Below are 19,255 nucleotides of genomic sequence, written 5' to 3'. Positions count from 1 at the left end.
TTTTTACAGCGCGTAACCAAATTTCAGCACATCCGCACAGGTTCACTGGCCGGCTGCAAATGCAATCAAATGCAGTTTTCGGCAGTGGAATGCAACCGCCACCGGGATATGTGTAAAACAAACCACAAAAAAATCGAAAAGACCCGCAAACATTGCAATCAAAGCGGAAAAGGGATAAAAACCTGATCTTATTCAGCTGTGTGTGTGTTTTTGCTTCTTTTTTGACTCTCTTATGCATTCTATTCAATCTAACGCGGGTCGAATTCGTATTTTTTACATTTGTTTTATTTTTTTTCACCTGTACATTTCAGTTATCATTCTTCTTTTCTTTTTTTTATCATTCCAGCAATGTTTATTGATTCGTTTCATATTTTTCGTCCGGTGTTTGAGCTCGAAACCGGCTGTTGCTATCCTATTGAAAGTTGGCTCTCCCGGGGATCGGTTCGGGATTATCGGATTACCGTTCCGGAGTTTGATGAGTCTCGCAGCCTAGCAGTTTTGAGCATGCAATTCCACTCCCAAATGATACGCATTTGTACGAGCGGCTGATGCTAAGCTGGCATATTGAACGAGCGGTGAAGGTCCTTCGGCATTATTCGCTGCTGGTGCTTAGCTTAATTAAGGTATCTTTTGGATGGCTTCTGGAGATGGCGATTGGAAGCGAACGATTAGGTAAGTTACATTTTCACTTATTAAACCATCATTAAACCGAGCGCTGTGTGTGATGCGCTGTAAGGTTCGTTGTCTAGCCACTGAAGCTTGAGTTGCTTGTTCTCAACGCGTTGCCTTCACAATTGCTTTATGATAAATGGTTGTTACATGTTTGTGGTGAAAAAACATTGCTTCTTTTGCTACATTTTGCACGTTCCGGAAAACAATTATGTCTATCGACTCCCCAGACACATACATTCACAATAATGGCAGCATTACAATCATGGCTGATTGTTCGATTTCCTACTTAATACAACAGTTGCAAGAAATTCTTTTCAACGTACAATTTCCCCGAGTACCCCGATTTATTCTGCCTGCCATTTTTCCGACGGAGACATTCGGGCGGATTAATTTTGGCTGAAGCGCAATGAAAGGCAATGAGCTTTAATTTCACTTGACATTTGCTGCACGCTTCGCCCAAGCCCCGAGCCCGCTTGTGTTGTGATATTATAGCGAAGTAGCACCGGGGAAAGAAAATACACGGAAAACAAATCCTCGCAAACCCATCAAAGAGGAAAATATTCACTCAACTTCTCAGCAGCGGCACGTATCGAACCCAGGGGAGCGATCCGGCAATGTTGTTGCTTTCGGTAGAAAGTACGAATTACGATTCTCAAGTATTTTCCTTTCGGGGTGCGCTGTTGTCCGTGATCTCGGTGACCTTTTGCGATTGTTTTGGGGGGAGGGGGGTCGGACAGTCACTCTCGTCTCGTCTGCAAATGGGTGTTGTTTTGATTCCCGGTACTGGGATAGACAGGACGCCAAAATAGAGCATTTGTGCAAAAACAAAGATTGTGCTTTGGAGCAAGAAACAATACTGACATTTTCCAATTCTCGATCAAATGTATCCAGATGCAGATGTGCTTCAAGGTAGATTGGGCTAGAATGAGGTCGGACAGTGTCCATCGTTCATGAAATGCCATCTTGTAGAGGCTTCTGTTGTAATTTTCAACCAATTGCACACCCCTTGTTCACCTCAACCGCACATTTAACCTGTTGCACGGCTTGGACCAACGCAGACAAACGGCCGTAACGGTCCCCAATTGCCACAGCGTTCGGCTCGGTCGTTAGGAGAAAAAGTTTGCTCCAAACTCTTCTTCTCACTACTCTGCAGTAAGTGGATAGGAGAGGGATCGGGAAAGAAGATGCTGCCCTTGACTCTAGTTTCCTCTCTTCTTGACACTCGCCCAACATACAATGAGATCGGTTCTCGATGATTAAAAGCCATTTGCAGGTGTTTGGGAGCCTTCAGCAGGTCTATGGCATTCTCGAACGCGCTCTCACTCTCACAGATACGCGATAGTGTATTTCTCTCTCTCTCTTTCTTTCTGTTTTTTTTGGAAGCTGCTCTACCGTGCGTATGCAAATGATACCGGTTGTACGTTAAGGTGTGTCGACTGTCGACAGAGCTTTGAACTGACGGAGATAGAGGCTCCAACGGTATTGGAGAAAGCAATCAAAAATATCATAAAATCGTACCTTTTTATATATTCTTTTGGGGTATTGGTTGAAGTCCTGTCTATAAAATGCCTTAAAGTATGCATTCCATTGATTGAATGCGCCTCAAACTATGCAAATGATGTAGCTTACTGAATTAGTATGTTAACGAGATAAAGAAGATATAGAACGGATGTAAAATATAGCCTACATTTGAGTGGACTTCAATTTACAAAGAAAAGCAGCTTGGACTATTTGAATTCCGCAGAAGGTGTGTTTGTATTTTAATCAGTTCCCAGTATCGGCTTGAACCTCTAACTTTTACGCTACGCTCTACTACAAGGCTGTTGGTCGAGAGGGAAAATACACCCCGACCTATGCCATCATTGCCGTCTGCCATTGTCTCGCCTGTATAAAAAGACTTCTGAGCGTGTCCTCTCTTTAAAAAAAAATGAGAAGCTTTTAGCACGGATGGTTTGCTCAACTTTCCCCTTCGGTCCGAAAGGTGCTTTCCGAGCTCGTATCACGTTTTGGCCGGGCTTCTCTTTTCCGTTTGATCGTACCAGTGTACAAATCTGGTTCAAGGAACACCGAATGAGATCTGCAAATAATAAGGAGCAATTTTTGGAATTATGTAGACCACAAAAGGGACCTCTTTTCATCCTGGCGGGATTAGAAGTGATCCAGGAAACGGAAATTAGTGGACGAAATGAACATATTGCTGTTGTTAAATTTCTATACTATTATAATACTTGCTCGTTTATTTGTATATTCTGTAAGTTGGTGCTAGTAGATGCCGGGAAAACCCAGGCAACGATATCTCCACCATCATTGGATCTGCCGGGACGCCATCCAATCGTGTTCGGAAGCGTCGGAGCTTTTGCATTTCGGGAAAAAACGCTTTTCCGATTGCTCATCTGCGCTCTCTCTGTCTCTTTATCGCTCTCTTACTAATGCTCGGGAGAGGAAAACCCCCCATTCGTTAGGTATCGGGTTGAAACAGATCGGTAAGGCATATAAATGGGATGGACGCACCGCTGGCTGCTATCATTCGTTATCGTCCTTCCATCGGTTGAGCAAACGGTCAACAGTCAGTGTGGCATTTTTCTTCATTCAAAGTTCGTTGCGCTTTGATCGAGTTGAAAATCGAATTTTTTTGTGGTATTTTTAAAAACGAAACAAAAAAAACAAGTGAAAAGAAACAAAACTGTGCCATCGAAGTGTTGTAAGTTAAAGTGCAAATTTTCTAACCAACGAAAGTGTTAAAGAAAAAGTAAAATAAATCAGCGCCATAACGTGTGGCCGCTTATCTTATCGTCGAGTACAATAAAACCTTTACAGTGATTTTATTCACTCAGTGCTGCTAACGCGTGTGTGTGGCTGTGCGGGCTTTCATTACATCCATAACATTCACTTCAAAGTGAAGGAAAGTGTATCCTTGGGTGCGTTATTTGAATATCCCGCTAAAGGAAGCCGTTTGATGTTGGCTGCTGATTAACTGCTGACCACCCGCATACTGAATGTGTGTACAGCCGTTGTCTATGTATGTGTGTGTCTGTGTGCGTTTAATTCAGCCTGTGGTCGTTCGCAACACTACCCGTGAAGTTTGGCATTAATTAGCCGTACAGTTGGTGGAAGAAGGCCAACAAAAAAACACGACCGAACCATAAAAAAAAAATTTTTTGTCGGTATATACCGACAGGGGGAAAAAACTACAACCCCAAAGTGATAAACGAACAGTAAAGGAAATAGAAGAGAAGAACAATACACCACCCATTCACCATCCGTCCCGTCCGCCCGTTCGCCCGGCACTCGTGTACGATCGCACCCTAATCAACCGAGAACGTCACAGGGTGCGTTTTTTATGATTGCATCGTGAAATTATTATTACCATAATCATCATCTTCTCCGCCCGGTGAGGCCAGCGAGCAGCAGAGCAGACATTTGGAGGACGCAGCCGCTAGCCGGACAGCATCTCGCAAGTACGTTTGATGTGTATCATGTTGCTAAATTATTGGGGACTTCCTCTCGTTGGTTACTGTCCTTTTATATCCGTATGCTGACGTTCGTCGTTAGTTATATTGCTGATATGGGTAATCGTTAGTTGGGTGTTGCTTATTGCGCATATATGTGAAAGTATTTGGAGATATTTTTAAAATTTCGTCTGTGTAGGAAGTAGTAATAGGCTGCTAGAATGGGGCCTATTTTATTTGAAATTGCCTAAAATGAGCTCATTACGGCAAGCTAATTTTGTCATGAAAATTGCATACCTTTGCGGCGTCTGTGAGGCTCCATTCTTTTTTTTGGTCGCTATGGTAACTTAATAAGCTTATGATATTGATATTCCCCAGCTCAACTGATGGCTGTGTTCAATTTACTTATGTTTTTGGTATTTTGTTCTTTTTTGTGGTTTTATTAATTTTTTGCTATATTTCAAACCAATTTGATGAAATTTTCATCATGGTTGTTACTTTATTTTTTAATATCAAACCAATTACCAAATCCTCATTTTTTTCCAAATTTGCAGTATCGAAAGCTTAGCGCTCCCCTCTTCTTGATCGATGCTTACCGGTTGCACAATGTAGAGCCAACTGGTACCATCCGGTGATGTGATATTGGAGCAAGAAATTAATTAAACTTCGTTCGCCATTTTCGCCAAAATTCTAAACGATTTCCGGCTACAACGTTGATATGCGTTTGATTTCCTGTTACCTTCCCCACCTGATTCTACTCGTGAGCTTTGTACAATTAATTGCAATTTGGGGGAGAAATTTAATGAGCAAAAGGCAACCTCGTATAGAGAGCTCAGCTGCTGGGCGTGGCAGTGTGAGGTGTTTGCTGATTTTTATTGCAATTTATTTGGATGATTTTTCATCCCTCATCCATCAAATGCAACCAAACGAACAAAGATAAAAGGAAAACAAAACACACACACACCGGGCAGGTGATAATGGCAAAGATTCTGTGTTAATTATACAGACTGTAGCCACGAAAAAAAAGCGCTGAGCTCGGAAACATTTTCCTGGAAGAGCGTGCTGCCGCTTTTAATGCTGCCCGAAAGGTGTACCACCGTGCATCTGTGCCTGGTTTGTTTGATGAAAATTGCTTTTACCGTTGAGCCATCGTCGGGGGGCTCCGTTTTTTTTTAAATGCGATGACGATCGGTTGGCAGGCATTCGAAGGAAAAATATTTCCATTTTTCTGCGGAAAACCGAAAACCGCTTTCAGCGACAACGGCGGAACGTGCGTCAGGCACACGCACACACTTAAGCCGTTTCTGGGGGTAGCTTCTTTTTCCTTTTTTGTTGTCTGGAATGGAATATGGATCGCCGAGAAGAAAAGAAGCATAAGCATTCTGAGTCCAAGCAATTGCTTGGTGGTGTGTAGAAAAAAAGATCACGGTGACATGTAAAATTCTTGCTCCTTCTGTACACACTTGTAAAATTGTTGTAAAGAGATGTGTGACAGACATTCTTTTGACTGTCGTTTTTCTTTCTGCAAAATGGCGGATGGGAAAAGTTTTACCGTTCGCAACATGCACGTATACGCGCGCGCACATGCAAGATGGGAAGTTAACCGAGCTTACTTAATTTCCTGGAAGGTGGTAAAATCTGATCCATTAGCAGCTCGGGTGACTGGGACTGGATGTACGACAGAGAGAGAGAGAGAGAGAGGGGAGGGGTCACCACGAGTGGAGTCATCCGCAATTCCACGAACATTGGGTGTAAACAGTTTAGCTTTCGGTTTGATTACTTGCTCGGTCGTTACTTGGAAGATGATTTTTTTGGGTAGGGACAGATGTGAGAACTAAACACCATATTATCATTTTGAAATCTAAGCTCCGTTTGATACAAACACAAGCTCATGTGCTTACTTCAACCGCCACCACATGCTGTGTGTGTGTGTTTACACGAGGGTCAAATGGACACTGCAGCACAAAAAGGGGGAGGGTTTGAGCTTTGGGGAGGGTCAAATTTCCCGAAACGTGTACTCAAGGTTTTCGAAAGTTTTATGCTCTAACCCTAGAATGTTCTAGGAGCTTCTCCGATTCTCCCTATCCGAGACCAACGATGAGTGCTATATGAACAGCTTGTTCCACCTCCTAAACACACTTTGAGAAAGTGTTTGGTAGCTTGTTTAGCTAGCAGAAGCAGAGAACAAAATTGAAATTGAATCAAACGTTTGCTTACTTAATTATGCTTATCTTATCACCACGCTGCAAAACCCTTTCATGCCGGACGATCATTGCTCATAATTAAAAAAGAGAAAAGGAGGCTCGTCCTAAACCCTATCCCAGAGAGAGCCCGGCGAGTAAATTAGAATTTTCGGTTGAAAAACTTACCGCCAGTTAATGTGGGGCCCGTAGCTACGAGGTACATCGGGCCGTTTTGGAAAGGTTCACCTCAGAAGGTGTTTTGCTTCTGGAACCTTCTTCGCACGCTGGGCTGGTAAACCGAGCCAACTGCGGCCAATGAACGCTGGGTTCGTGTGTTTGTTTTTGTTTTTTTTTATTTACAGAAGAGAGAAAAAAGGAGGGAAGGAGCAAAGTGGGTTGAACTGAACTTCCAGGAAAAGGGATTGTGCCGTCCCAGTGTCGCCGTCGGTCGAAGGCACAGACAGTTCCGCTGCCCAGTCGTTGCGGTCCCGTGATGGTTGTGTCTTTGTGTGTTGATTCTTGAAGCAAATAGGAACGTTACGTTGGTTCTTTACCGTCCAGTGAGCGCACGGGGGCACGTACATCCTGGAAGAAGGCCAGATACTGAGAATCCAGGAACTGGTGCCGGATATTCCCGCCGTTTTGCTCTTTTTTGTGTGAAGTCAATCCAGATGACGGAGAGTGGGTAAAGTGCTTTAAAACAGTAAAAAGTTACAACTCGGTGAGCCAGTTTGGCCAACCGCCAATCGGTGAGGTCGTTCACACTTTGGAGAGTTGGACCATAAAAAACTTGTTTTAAAAGGTTTAAGCGTCCTTAAAACCACAAGAGTTTCTTTTACAGCCGAGAGGAATCGGTTCGTTTCCTTGTGGGAATTTCCCTTAATAGGATGAAGAATAGTTGCTGCCTTTTTTGACGACCCAAAAGTTTCTTTTTTCACGGATGTAACAGAAAAAAAAAACATCGATAAAGTGCACCCATAACCCACCACCAAGACATATTGAGTTTGTTGGATTAATTGACACGTGTGAAAAATAAATCGTTTGTCAAACTCCTCGTGTGTATGTGCACAGGTGTGCACTCATAAATTACCGACCCTTACAGGACCCAAACCTCAATCAATTTGAAGACGATCCCTACTAAAAAAAAAAGACTTATGGATTGTTCAAACAATAGCAAAAAAGGAACCAATACCTTTCACACAAAAAAAAGGTTTCCATTTTCCAAGGTACCTTCATTTTTGCAAGTATAATAGAAAACGGTAAAAGGACTTCATCATCAAACCGGGACAGATGTGACGCTTACCCAGCAGAAATACGATAGACACGGCCGGTGTACGCTCTATCAGCGTTTTTCCTGCCCCTTATGGGTGTGTGTTGGTGTGCCATCATCCCGTAAGTATTCTGTTACGCTTCGAAAGAAAAGGAAAGGAAAGAAAACACACAAAAAAGGGAAATAACAAACTCATCCTCTTCCCGTTCCCGGGAGGAAATCTTTCCTTTTTTACCAGCTGCCAGGAAGGTTGTATTTTTTTTTATTTATCTATTTCCTCCTGCACTTGCGAGAAGGACGAGCAAAAGAATGCTCACTTATTGCCAATTGAATGTGCACTGGGAGCTTTGCGAAACCATTGAAATTATTGAAATATTTCAAAAAGTGCACAAATTAATAGCTCGTGGCACTTCTCGCCATTCTCGCTCTCTCTCTCCCTCCCTTTTGTAAGAGTTTGTCTGAATCAATCGATATTTTCTTTCAATTGCCACCTCTTGACAGTTTTATGAAGAAACTTTTGTGTTTAAATAGCGGAGCCGTCAACCCTCCAAGAGCAATCGAGCCCGACCGGATAATTATTAACTGTTGGCTCCATCTTGAAGCGCCGATCGGAGCACCAAGCACGACTGACGTACCATGCGTCTCCATCAAAGTATCAATTTCCCTTTTATTTTAATCACTTTGGATGTGATGGCAATGATGATGATGATGATGATGCCGGGTCTTATGTGTGTGTGTGTAGGTTTCTTTCTTCTTGCAAACGTACGCACGCACCGGCTGGTGCACACAAATTCAATCGCAACAGCTTGGCGCGGAATTAATCATGTTTATAGTACTATTGATTGTGATAAATAAACAATCGCGCGGAGGACACTCTGCTGTGCTTTGCTTATGGGTGTGTGTGTGAGAGAGAACGAAAGAGAGTGTGTGTGAAAGGAGCATTCTATGGCTTGCACTAGCCTACTATGTCTTCCCTCTAGAGGCGCAGACGACGATAGCTGCCTGTGATGGATGGGCACGAGGAGGGAGTTGATCATTTCCACAACCACCACCACAACCGCTTGCCCGATTCTCTTTCCCTGCACACAAACCCCACAAACTGGTTGGCCATTTCTTCACTTCCCTTTTATTTGCACAGCGAGGAGTGTTATCGAATAAAATCGCTTATCGTCGATAACAACATGTTCCGATGGCAGACGACGACGACGACAACGACGATACACGATATCGCTTCCGCCCCACTGTCTCTCCACTACCCCGTTGCGTCGTCCCGTGTCATTACGAGCGAAATTGTGACGATGGCATCACTTTCATCGCCATTTTATACACCCCTTCCCGTTTGTCACACCGGGCTCCGTCCAGCTTTGTCACTTCCGTCCCGTCGTGGTTTGCCCCGCTTCGATTCGTTGAAATCTAATCTAGCCTAATCATACACGTTCTGTTGGTGTATCGTAAGCGAGCTCACGCTGCACAGTGGTGCTTCCACTGCTACAGGCACGCACTTTTGGACAGTAACTTGCTGAGTGCTGCGGGGAGAAGGGAAAGCATCAGCACAGTCCATCGTGTCCATAGTGTGATGGAATTCGCATTAACCCAGCGTCCCGACGCGCTGGCCTAGTTTAGTCGAGCAGGTTGCCTCATCTTCTCGGCATGACCTGCTTCGTGAAGGAATCTGTTCCATTTCGCAAGCGCAACCGCGCACTGATTGCAAACCCTTGTACCCTTGTTGCGCTGTATGTGGCTGCGGACAGTGAGTGATGTGGCTGCGTCTGAGGCAAACTGATTGTGAGCCGAAACAAACCAGCATCCTGTGATCGTATGAACAACATACGCTTTGGTGTTTTCTGTTCCAAAACAGGGCGAAGCTTTTGTCTGACCTCCTGCAACTCAAACACCATTTGAGAAAAGGGGGCATCGGTACAACGTTCTCGGCGCTAGCGGTGGTTGGCAGCGTTCTTCCTAAATGGGGCTAAGCGGTATCCTACTCCTTCCCGTACCATTCTCGGGATGTGGTCCAGTTTATGCGAAAGTGTTTAGCTCAGCGGGAACCACTCAGCTTGTACAACTTGCCCAGTCCCCCAATGCCGAGCTATGCGGAGTACTATGACATACATAATAAATTGTGCTTGGTTACTCCATTTCATGCCAATGTATGTGCGAACCCCTATGGGGAAGAAGGGAAGCATGAGGTTTGTATGTGCATGCAAAATGAGTGATCGTGTGCAATTTCTGGTCGGTTTCATCGATGACTTTCCGTTCCCTGAAGGCATGTGATAGGGATGGAAGCCGACAGCGCATCATAACGGAAGCTAACCGAGGAATTTGTCGCTGATACAGCGTGCCAAAGTATGGCATTTCTTGTGAATATTACAACTTCCTGGGAATAAGTTGGAGCAACCAATTTTGCGGAACTATCAGTCGCTCAAAACCACACCGCTCTAGGAAGGTAGTTTATAGGAAAATGGTTTGCAATGGTTTTGGAGATGCTTTTACACCGTCTGATGGTGACGAGCAGTGAAGTTTGCTTAAAGCGCCTTAAAGTATGCAATTTGCATTGATTTGTCTCTGCAATAGAAGTTAAACTGTTAGCTTTTCAAACAAATTGCATACTTTTAGGCACTTATCACGATAATATCGAGACAAAATAAACAGTAGAGGTAGCTATCTCTTTTTGGGAGTTTTTAATCGTTTTTAATAAGACTACGATGTTCCAAAGCCAACCAATGTACAGCACCATTGAATGTAATTTACTCCTTCCAGGCTGAATCTCGACCTTTGTGTCATCGTGTGATCATTGCAAACCCACCCAAAACACCACATCATCGCCCGAAAGCGATACAATCGTTAATTAGTGTAAAATACAGAAGTGCATTAGCGTCAATGGAGCGTTTGATTCGCCACGAGCGAAACACGCGCTGGAATGGATAAGGTCTCATCGATAACTCGCTATTGTTAAGCGTTGCCCGTATGGACCAATACATCTGTCACCCCAGCGGCACCGGGGAACATTAAACCGCATCCTCTGCATACACTACGGCGCAGTTTTACAATGGGGAAGAGTATGCCGGCCACCATATCGCTGGTGTGTCGTGGTTTGAAATTTAATCAGCTTAAATTATGCAGCCCATCTGCTGCTGGTGGTGGTGGTGCTGTTGCAGCTGCTTCTGCTACACCTCCACCGGTTCCGACCGGAAGTTGATGCAACAGGTTCTACTACTGCTGGTGGCACTTTAAATACAGTCGACGTGCGAACGAGCGAGAAAGAGAGAGAATGAGAGCTTTTTTACTATTCAATATTTTTATTATCATAATACGGTGGTGCTTATCTGTTTGCTGGTGTGATCTCCCCGTCGGTCGGGTCTGGTGCGAGTGGAGTATTGAGTGGTTTGGAAATGAAAAAAAAAATGCAACGGTGCAAGTGGTGGTAGGTGATAGATTTTCCTTCATTCACGGCATGCATTCTGCGGTCGGGAGCGTATAATGCAGCGACACGTGTTTGAACTCGATATTATTCTCCACCCCGTTCCGCTGCGCCGGATGCCGAAGCAGTGGGAGGTTCAGCGGAAAGAGCCGCAAAAAAACGGCCCTGACTGTGGTCAAGTTGCGGGATCGTATTATCATCGCACTTATTATTGATAAGCTTCCATTTTCCAGGAGCCATCACGGGGCGGCACGTACTGAGAAGTGTGTCCCACCCATAGCACCCCTCTTCACAGGCACAATTGTTCACTTCTGGTCGCTTCCGTCGGTCGTGTGTGGCTTCAATTTTTTGCTCCTTTACCTCCTCCCAGCGTCCCAGGGGCTTCTTGGAAGCGTCTTGAGGGGGCAGACCGTGCTCGTGAGCTGATGATGGAACGCACCGGAAGCTGAGCTGTTGATTGCACACTGACACAGTGTCGCTCTGGGTGAGGAGTAGTTCTGTGTCATGCCTTCCCCACCGTGTTGCAACGAATTGCCAATTGCGGCACAGTAGTGCTCGGATGGCGCGAGCGCGCGTGTTTACCGTTGAAAAGTCACGTCCTTCACGATCGGTCGGGCAGGACCTCGCCCACTCACACACACGCACGCTCATCTCACCTTGCGTGTCCTTGGTCCGCAAGCTCCCCGGGACGTCCGCACGTGGACAGTGGCTTATCGAGAGGTGCCACTTGTTTATTGATTGGCAAATCGGAATTTGGAGTGGAAGATACGGCTCGAGAAGGGGCTGCTGAGTGCGAATGTGTTGAATGCGGTTTTGCCTCAGCCCACATCTCGCCTGTGTTCCGAACGTGCCTACTACGATTTTCGATCGGTTAGCTTTTTTTTCCTATGTTCTGCCACCGTGCCATGCTTGGTTGTTCTCGCCTGCTGTGCATACTGCAAACTTTTTAACAGTATTGTACGGGCACACCATCGCAAGAAACGGGCAGCAGCAGTGCCAGGTATTCGGGGTTTGGCTAGCAAGCCTTGCTGATTCAACAGAAAATGTGTGTGTCAATACCATTAATTGGTTTTTTTTATTATTGTTGTGGAGGGAGGCAGTGAAATCGTCAAAACAAGTCATACCAGTCAGCGCTTAGAAGTTGCTGGTTGTGCTATGCGTGTTGCATACTTTGAGGAGAACTGTATCGTGCGCTGTGAGAATACGCCTGAAGGTATGCAATGTGAACTACAACAGTTTAACAGAAATGGAAAGGGTTAAAAAGAATCAATCTGCAAAACAAGTACCGTTCACTCTGAATCCGTTGAGTTTTCAAACAGAACAGACAGTTGTAGATGTTTATGTTTTGCGCATCGGAAAAGGAACAGCTGCAGGGCAATGCAAACTTCACACGAAACGATATTGTCCTTACAATGTAACCCCTTTTGCGCAACTGTTCTAGATAGAGTGTACAGTGTGCTTCATAAAACAGAACAATTGGATTGATTTGAAGAAAAAAACTTCTCCTCTTCGTGCACAGTATCCCCAGTTCGTCAACCCCTCAGGACAATCCGTTGGAACATTCTACTCTATATTGCTGTGAAGGGAAAAAAGCGTGATGATAGCACGACTTTGTACGACCGGCTTGAATCCCAGGCGGTCGCCGATCAAAATTGTATAAGTGGAACAGATTAATCGGATTTTCTACTCCCCCGAACGTCCCAGAAAAGCGTCTGCGGGGGCGGTACGGTTTCGTTTCGTTCGCTTCCCTCGCCGTCGCACAAAATGAGCCGTCCCTTTGGGGAAAACGACAAAAAGAAAGATGAAACGGCTGCGGCAACCTGTTGCTTTTCGGCAAAAAATAAATGCCAAAAGACCATCATTTAACACGGCAACGGCGCAAAGGCTGCTGTAAAAGGTGTACGTGGCCAAGCAAAGGCTCCGTTCGATGTGTCAAGCTTGCCGCAGGTTTTCCGAGCCTGTCAATGTTGCTGAAGCTCGCAGTTGGACACCACCGAACCATTAGTCCATTATCTTTATCCTTCGAGTATGAGTGAGGGCGAGGAGGAAAAGTTACCTAAAAGAGCTATGTCTATCAGCTCGTTGCTTTTTTTTTGCTGATACCGGCTGTTTAAAGCTGTTAACCTCTCGTTCCAAACCTACGGAAATTTTGACACATTTCCCTTCATCTCGCCCAGCCGACCGACCGACGGACCGACCGGTGTGACTTCAAACGACCGGCAGGCCCGGCAACCGGCTTCATGCCATCAGCAGCAGCAGAAAAATTACACCAGCACAGGCTCTGCCAAATTTTAAACAAACAAAAAACAGACAAATCCATCAGCTTGCACGCTTTTCCAACACGGGAGAAGGCCCTGGGATCAATGAGGAGAGGGTGTGCTGAAGCTTTTTCCCGCCGGTTGCTTCAGCTTGTGGATCCGCTCGTCCGTCCTTCACAGCCGGGCTCTGTTGCTGGGAATTGCGTCCATTCCATTCCATTAACTCGGAATGCCGATTTTTCGCATAGCAGCCGTGTCCGTTCCGATTGGTTTGAATTGTGTGTGTGTGTACCTTTGCATAGTTAGACGGTAGGACAGCATCCTTGGCGCAGGTGAAAAACTTTGGCCCGTGCACAACTGTGCCATACAGTCGCTAATGCTGGGAGTGGAGGATGGATTTTCCAAAACCTTGAACCATTTATTGGGAACAAGGTTCGGGTTTCGCATGAATAAACTCTACAAAGGCCGACCAAAGTTCGCCGGAACCGCCTCTTGTTCTTGTCCGTTGTTTGCAAGAACCACCTTCCACGCCCTGTGTGGAAACTTCTCTTTAATTGTAATTTGTTTCTCACAGAGCTTTGCAGCGTAACACAATACCGTTCGCGGAGAAGTTCGTAGGATGCTCCCCATTTGCAAGGATGCTAAGATTTGCGGGCCAAAACCTCTCAAGTGGTTGTATTTCACCTGTCCTTCGTCTGCCGGTCTGCTATTTCCGTCACGTGCTTGAGGTTTGAGGGTGCAGCTGCTAAAAATAAATCCGTCCTCAGTCGACAACCTCACAACAGATCTTTGAGACAGATCTGTGCGGGACAAAGCGAGACCAAAGGGACACTGCAGTCTTCAAAGCGGCAGAGCGTCTTTTCGCTTGTCGTTTGAATTTGAATATCTGATTGAAGTTGGCCGGGGGGTTTTCGTCGCGGTTGCTTCCCGAGGTAGACCAGGTAGGCGGTGGCGTCTTGTGTTGATACCATTGGTAATGTGAGGTTTCTCGCTCACAATCCCTCAACTGGTGACGGTGCAGTATCAGGTTTTGCTGCTGTTTGCTTCATATAAAAGGAGTCTCTGCACAAGAGAACCGACAACAAATGGAACAGGTGCGTCCGTGTCTGGGTAGGACTTCCCTTTCTTATTGCTAGTCGGAGAAGAGCCGTTGCTATGGTGATTCGGTGCAAGAGATATCGCTGTTCGGTGCTCAATGACAGTTGTAGGGTATCTTTCATCCAAAGCGGCAATAAACTACCTCAGAGCGGAGCTGTCACAAATTCCCGAAATTTACCCATATTTCACAGAGGTATATATTTTTAAACAATTCTTTTCCACCCACTTCTTTCACCTTTTTTACTTAGGGAGCAGAGTAAGGAGTTTCTTTTTTCGCCTGCCCCAAAAGCGCACCCCAGTGCGCCCACCCAGTGACACGATTGCGCTGCTCGACGCGATGCCGGGTACCTGTCACCGGCTACGAATACCTTCGATCGTCTCCAGCCGCTCTTCCAAGAGCGGCGTCGGTACGTCCACCTCCTCCTCCTCATCCTCCTCTTCCTCGGCCGCCGTCTGCACCGCAGCGGATGACGATCTGTTCGGGTGTGAGGGAGCCGTGCCGGCCTCCCCACCGGCCACGGTAAAGAAGGAACGGCACCGGGTCACGATGATGGGTGCGGCACGCGTGGGCAAATCTTCGATCATCTCCCAGTTCCTGTACGAGAAGTATCTGTCCCGGTACAAGCAGACGATCGAGGAGATGCACCGCGGCGAGTACGAGCTGCCGGACGGGTCGAGCCTGACGCTGGACATCCTGGACACGTCCGGATCGTACCAGTTCCCGGCGATGCGCGCCCTGTCGATCAACACGAGCGGTGCGTTCATACTGGTGTACGCGGTGGACGACGAGGAGACCTGGAACGAGGTGGAACGATTGCGGGAACAGGTTGGTATTGAGCTGGTTTTTAGATGTGTTTCTGTGTCCATGTGGTTTTACTTACCCTCTTACTCACACATCAGATCATCTCCGTGCGAGGCACCCGCGTACCGATCGTGATCGTCGGCAACAAGGCGGACGTACCGGAGGAGGACCGGCAGATACCGTTCAAGGTCGCCCGGTCCCGGGCCCTGCTCGAGTGGGGCTGCGGCTATGCGGAATGTTCGGCCAAAAACAACGAGGGCATCCTGACCGTCTTCAAGCAGCTGCTGCGCCAGGCGAACATCGAGTACAATCTAAGCCCGGCCGTGCGACGCCGCCGGAAGTCGCTGCCGAGCTACACCGGTGCGACCAATCCGGCCCGGGCCAACTCCGCCAAATACTATCTGAAGCGGCACTCCTGCTCGGTACAGTAAATACTTGGCAGGTGGCAGTTTGAAGTTTGCAGGAGCTCGAATAATCTCACCACAACGATACATGAGAAACGAAAAAGCCGTTGCGCTGATAGAACGGGGCAGAGCGGGCGCTGTTTGGTAGCGGTCCGCGTAGGTTAAGCACAAATGATGGGCAAAATAATTGGGAATTATGGCCACCAAGCTGGCGAAAAGGCCGAAAAGGTTTGCTGTATGTTGTAAATCGGTTTCACCGTTAAATTTTGGGGGCACGCTTTTTGAAAAAACAGAGAAGAAAAACAAAACATAAACAGTATTTGCCGTTTACAAAAACCGTAACCAAAACCCGTATTAGTACCAGTATATAATTGCGCGGGGCTTCAGTTTGACGAATTTACGTGTGTTTTTGTGCGTGGCAGTGGCGGCGCCGAGCGGGTGTGTGTGTGCGTGAAATTTGAATGGAGCAACTGTTGTTTGTATTTTGGGGGCAGTGTGTGCAAGCAGTGAAAGAAGACTAGTTTTTTTACGCATTTACCTTGGCTATATATATACACATAAATAGTAGAAAATAAAAACATACAAAATCCAAAACGGAACAAAAATCAGAACAAATAAGCAGAAAGGAGAAAGAAAACAAACGCAAAACAACACTCCCTCCTCTCCCTTTTTGATTGGCTACAGTGTATTTGATGTTTCTGAAGAAAAAAAATAAACAAGAATGCAGTCGTAAACAAATCAGAATTTAAGCGTAAATCGGAACAACCCAAGTACGAAAGCTAAAGGGGAGGGCGATGATGATGACGATGGTGGTTGGAATCGAAAATTCAATTTGACCAAAATTGCTGCGTTTTGATACTGAAGGGGTCAAGGGAAAAGGGGGGGGGGAGTAGCAGGGAGTATAGAAGGGTGAGGGTTGGCAAGCACGACCTCCCCCCCCTTACGTTTGTTGCACTGTTTGGCATTGGCGCTTTCGCATTGGCTTGGCCGGGTGAAATGGCGTTGTTGTTGTTGCTGGTTTCTGCTGTGAGAAGGATATATAATAGAAAAAAGTGCGCTTTGCACGCTTGGCGCAGGGAAAGCCGAAGGGAACTGGAAGAGGGAATTCCCTGAAAAAGGAACCCCTGCTAATGGCGGTTTGGTAGAAAAAAAATGCAAAAAAAAGAGAAAGAGACACACAGAGTTGGAGAGAATTCAATGTCTTTGACGTATTTTGAACCTGCGTACGATGCGTATACTTTTATGCTGAAATATACAATAAAAGAAAAACAATAACATATATGAAAATACAAAAAAACACTTCTCGTAATGACTCCCGTCAGAAACTCAGAAGAAGAAAAACCCCATCCGAAACATAATGGTGTCCTACCTGCAATTTTTAATTAATTTATCGCAACACCCATCCCATCAAGTTACTGTCAAATAAAAGTTTATTGATTGAACTCAAACGATTCTGATTAACCAATTGGCCGCAGTGGCAGGAAGTCACAGGGATGGTGAAGGGTATTTTGTAATAAAATTTAAAAAAACACACACCACGCTACAGAGCAGAGCGCGGAACGTCGGAATTAACTAATTTACAGATTAAATTTATGCTCCACTGTGCCCCGGCAGCACAATGAGCCCGTAACATGCAAGCAGAATATAACGTGGAAACGATGTCGCATTTGTTCCTTTTCACCCCCTTTTTTGTTTGCTGATCTCACTCAAGCTTTTGCTTTTTCGTTTTAATCCACCGCCCCACTATCCCTTAAACTATTTCACTCATGTACAGTTGGATTCCTGTTTGCTTGGCTTTGTTTGTTAAAGCTTATCAAATAAAAAACCATTTGCCCAGCTAAAGAGTCCAGGCAAACGGGGGGTGGTAGCGGAGAGATGGTAATACTAAATTCGATTCGTCCTGTCATCCGAAATCGTCCTACGACGCTACAATTACGTTTTGTTTTTTCACTCTCTTCTCTCTTCCTATTCGACTGTTCGTTGTGACTGTTTTGCTTGTTTTAAATTTCATTTTTAAGCTCAAGCGCTCACAAAAAATGGGGAACACATTTCGTACCTCGTGCCCTGGTTCTGTTTCCCAGTCCGCGGGAGATTGGAGCCCGAAAACATCTGGCCACCCTGCAGGCACGCTTCCCCAATGGCTGTGTGGGAGAGCGTGCGCCAACCTACCTACGGCCTGGGAACTAGCAAGGACAGCACGAATAAGTCGTTGGTGTTTTTTATGGTTTTTTTCTTCGCTAACACATGGCTATACTGCTTCGTAGGGGTCGTAGGAATGTTAAAAGCTATCCAGCAAAAAGCAGTTTTATTGTGCGATGTCTTTTACCTTTGTTTGTTTGTTTGTTGGAATATCTGAACAATTCTATTTGCTTACACTTCTTATACCAAGCTTTTTGGAAAGCTTGCGCGTTACTCTTGCCCCGTGTTCATCTACTTCCGACTAAGCTCTTTCTTTAAGTGACAGTTACTGTCGTCTGGTCACCCTAGTAACCACATCCAACGGTCAATTTAAAATTGCACCCCCTAGCGACGCGTAGCAACCCCGTCCGACAAGGACAAAAGCTCAACCACCTGCATGCAAGATGAGCTTTATGGCTGTGTGAAAGCTCATCTCGCAAGTTCGAAGGTGGAAGCTACCGTTGCCCCTTTTTGGGAGGTTTGCTACCCGTGCCGCGTGTGCGTGCTTTTTTTTATCTAATTTTGAATCTTATCGCTAACGACAGGCGTTTACAAGTAATGGTTGGCAAGAAAGTGTATGCTGCGGGGTCGCTTCAATGGCCTCCGAGCTCGTACTGTCGAGGACCGGACTGTCCTTTTTAGATAGTTTCGGTTTATAAATGTTCTATCATTCGTGTAACTTGATATAAAGATGATTATACATGTTTGGCATTCAATCTCAATCAACAATGATGCTTTGTGGCTGCAACAAACTTTAAGCAATTGTAGTTAAAATTGTTATTAAAAATGAGAACAACAAACAAATCACTGGTGTAAAACGGCATTTTTTACAACGAAAAATCTACGTAATAAAAAGGAAGATAGTTTTTTTCCCCGGCGTAATGATGCATATAGATGCACAGAAGCCGATTTATATACTATTGCTCAAAGCTAAGTGTCAATCAGAAGCGTCAACCAACTGCGGGAAAGGTGTCCGGTGTTCCCGTTTTGAAGGTACAAACCGTTCCCCCCACAGTGATGACCATCCCGATCGTTGCCGTCTTTGCAAATTGTCCCGCATTTCAACGTGTGTGTATGTGCTTTAGAGTTGCTGCTTATGTACAGGAGGTGCAGCAATCTAGGTGCGGATGTAAGCCGTCTTACTACCCCGTATCATATTATCCTATACAGCATTATGTTGTAGTTTCCACTCGATGTGCGAGCGAAAGAGAGCAAGTAATTAAGAGAGGGAGAGAGAGAGAGCGATGTGATGTGGTTTTGGGGTTTCTCTACACCTAGTTTGATGGAAACTACAAAAAAGCATCTTGCACAAGAGTACGTTCTACTTAATCCTAGGCGTTATCTTTCTACCTTACGCAGCAGATAACACTTATCAATCTATAGCTGGGGAAGGTTGGAAGGGCTGCTGCTGGATTTAACCATCAAAACAGAAAACTATAGCCCACGCACACACTTCGTAACGGAAAGGATATACAAACACACAGGGGGAATGGGAGCAATGGGAATGATGAACGTCGCTT

General features: G+C 45.6%; 1 protein-coding gene across 4 annotated transcripts; it reads left to right on the top strand.

Moving 5' to 3' along the window:
- The first annotated feature begins 114 nt into the window (after nucleotides 1-114).
- LOC120895528 (ras-related protein Rap-2b-like) lies at nucleotides 115-16,848 on the top strand. 4 transcript variants are annotated; one of them, XM_040298990.1, is made up of 4 exons: nucleotides 115-200; nucleotides 347-672; nucleotides 14,600-15,177; nucleotides 15,252-16,848. In XM_040298990.1, exons 2-4 carry the CDS (start codon nucleotides 549-551, stop codon nucleotides 15,582-15,584), a joined length of 1,035 nt encoding a protein of 344 aa, XP_040154924.1. In that variant the 5' UTR covers nucleotides 115-200; nucleotides 347-548; the 3' UTR covers nucleotides 15,585-16,848. The 4 variants fall into 4 exon arrangements, with proteins under 4 accessions (XP_040154924.1, XP_040154925.1, XP_040154926.1 ...); XM_040298991.1 differs by lacking the exons at nucleotides 115-200; nucleotides 347-672 and adding an exon at nucleotides 3,213-4,130 and having other exon boundaries at nucleotides 15,252-16,847; XM_040298992.1 differs by lacking the exons at nucleotides 115-200; nucleotides 347-672 and adding an exon at nucleotides 14,090-14,347 and having other exon boundaries at nucleotides 15,252-16,847.
- The last annotated feature ends 2,407 nt before the right edge of the window (nucleotides 16,849-19,255 follow it).

The sequence above is a fragment of the Anopheles arabiensis genome, chromosome 2 (assembly GCF_016920715.1).
Source record: "Anopheles arabiensis isolate DONGOLA chromosome 2, AaraD3, whole genome shotgun sequence".
NCBI lineage: Eukaryota > Metazoa > Arthropoda > Insecta > Diptera > Culicidae > Anopheles > Anopheles arabiensis.
This window is presented reverse-complemented; position numbering and strand designations above follow the sequence as displayed.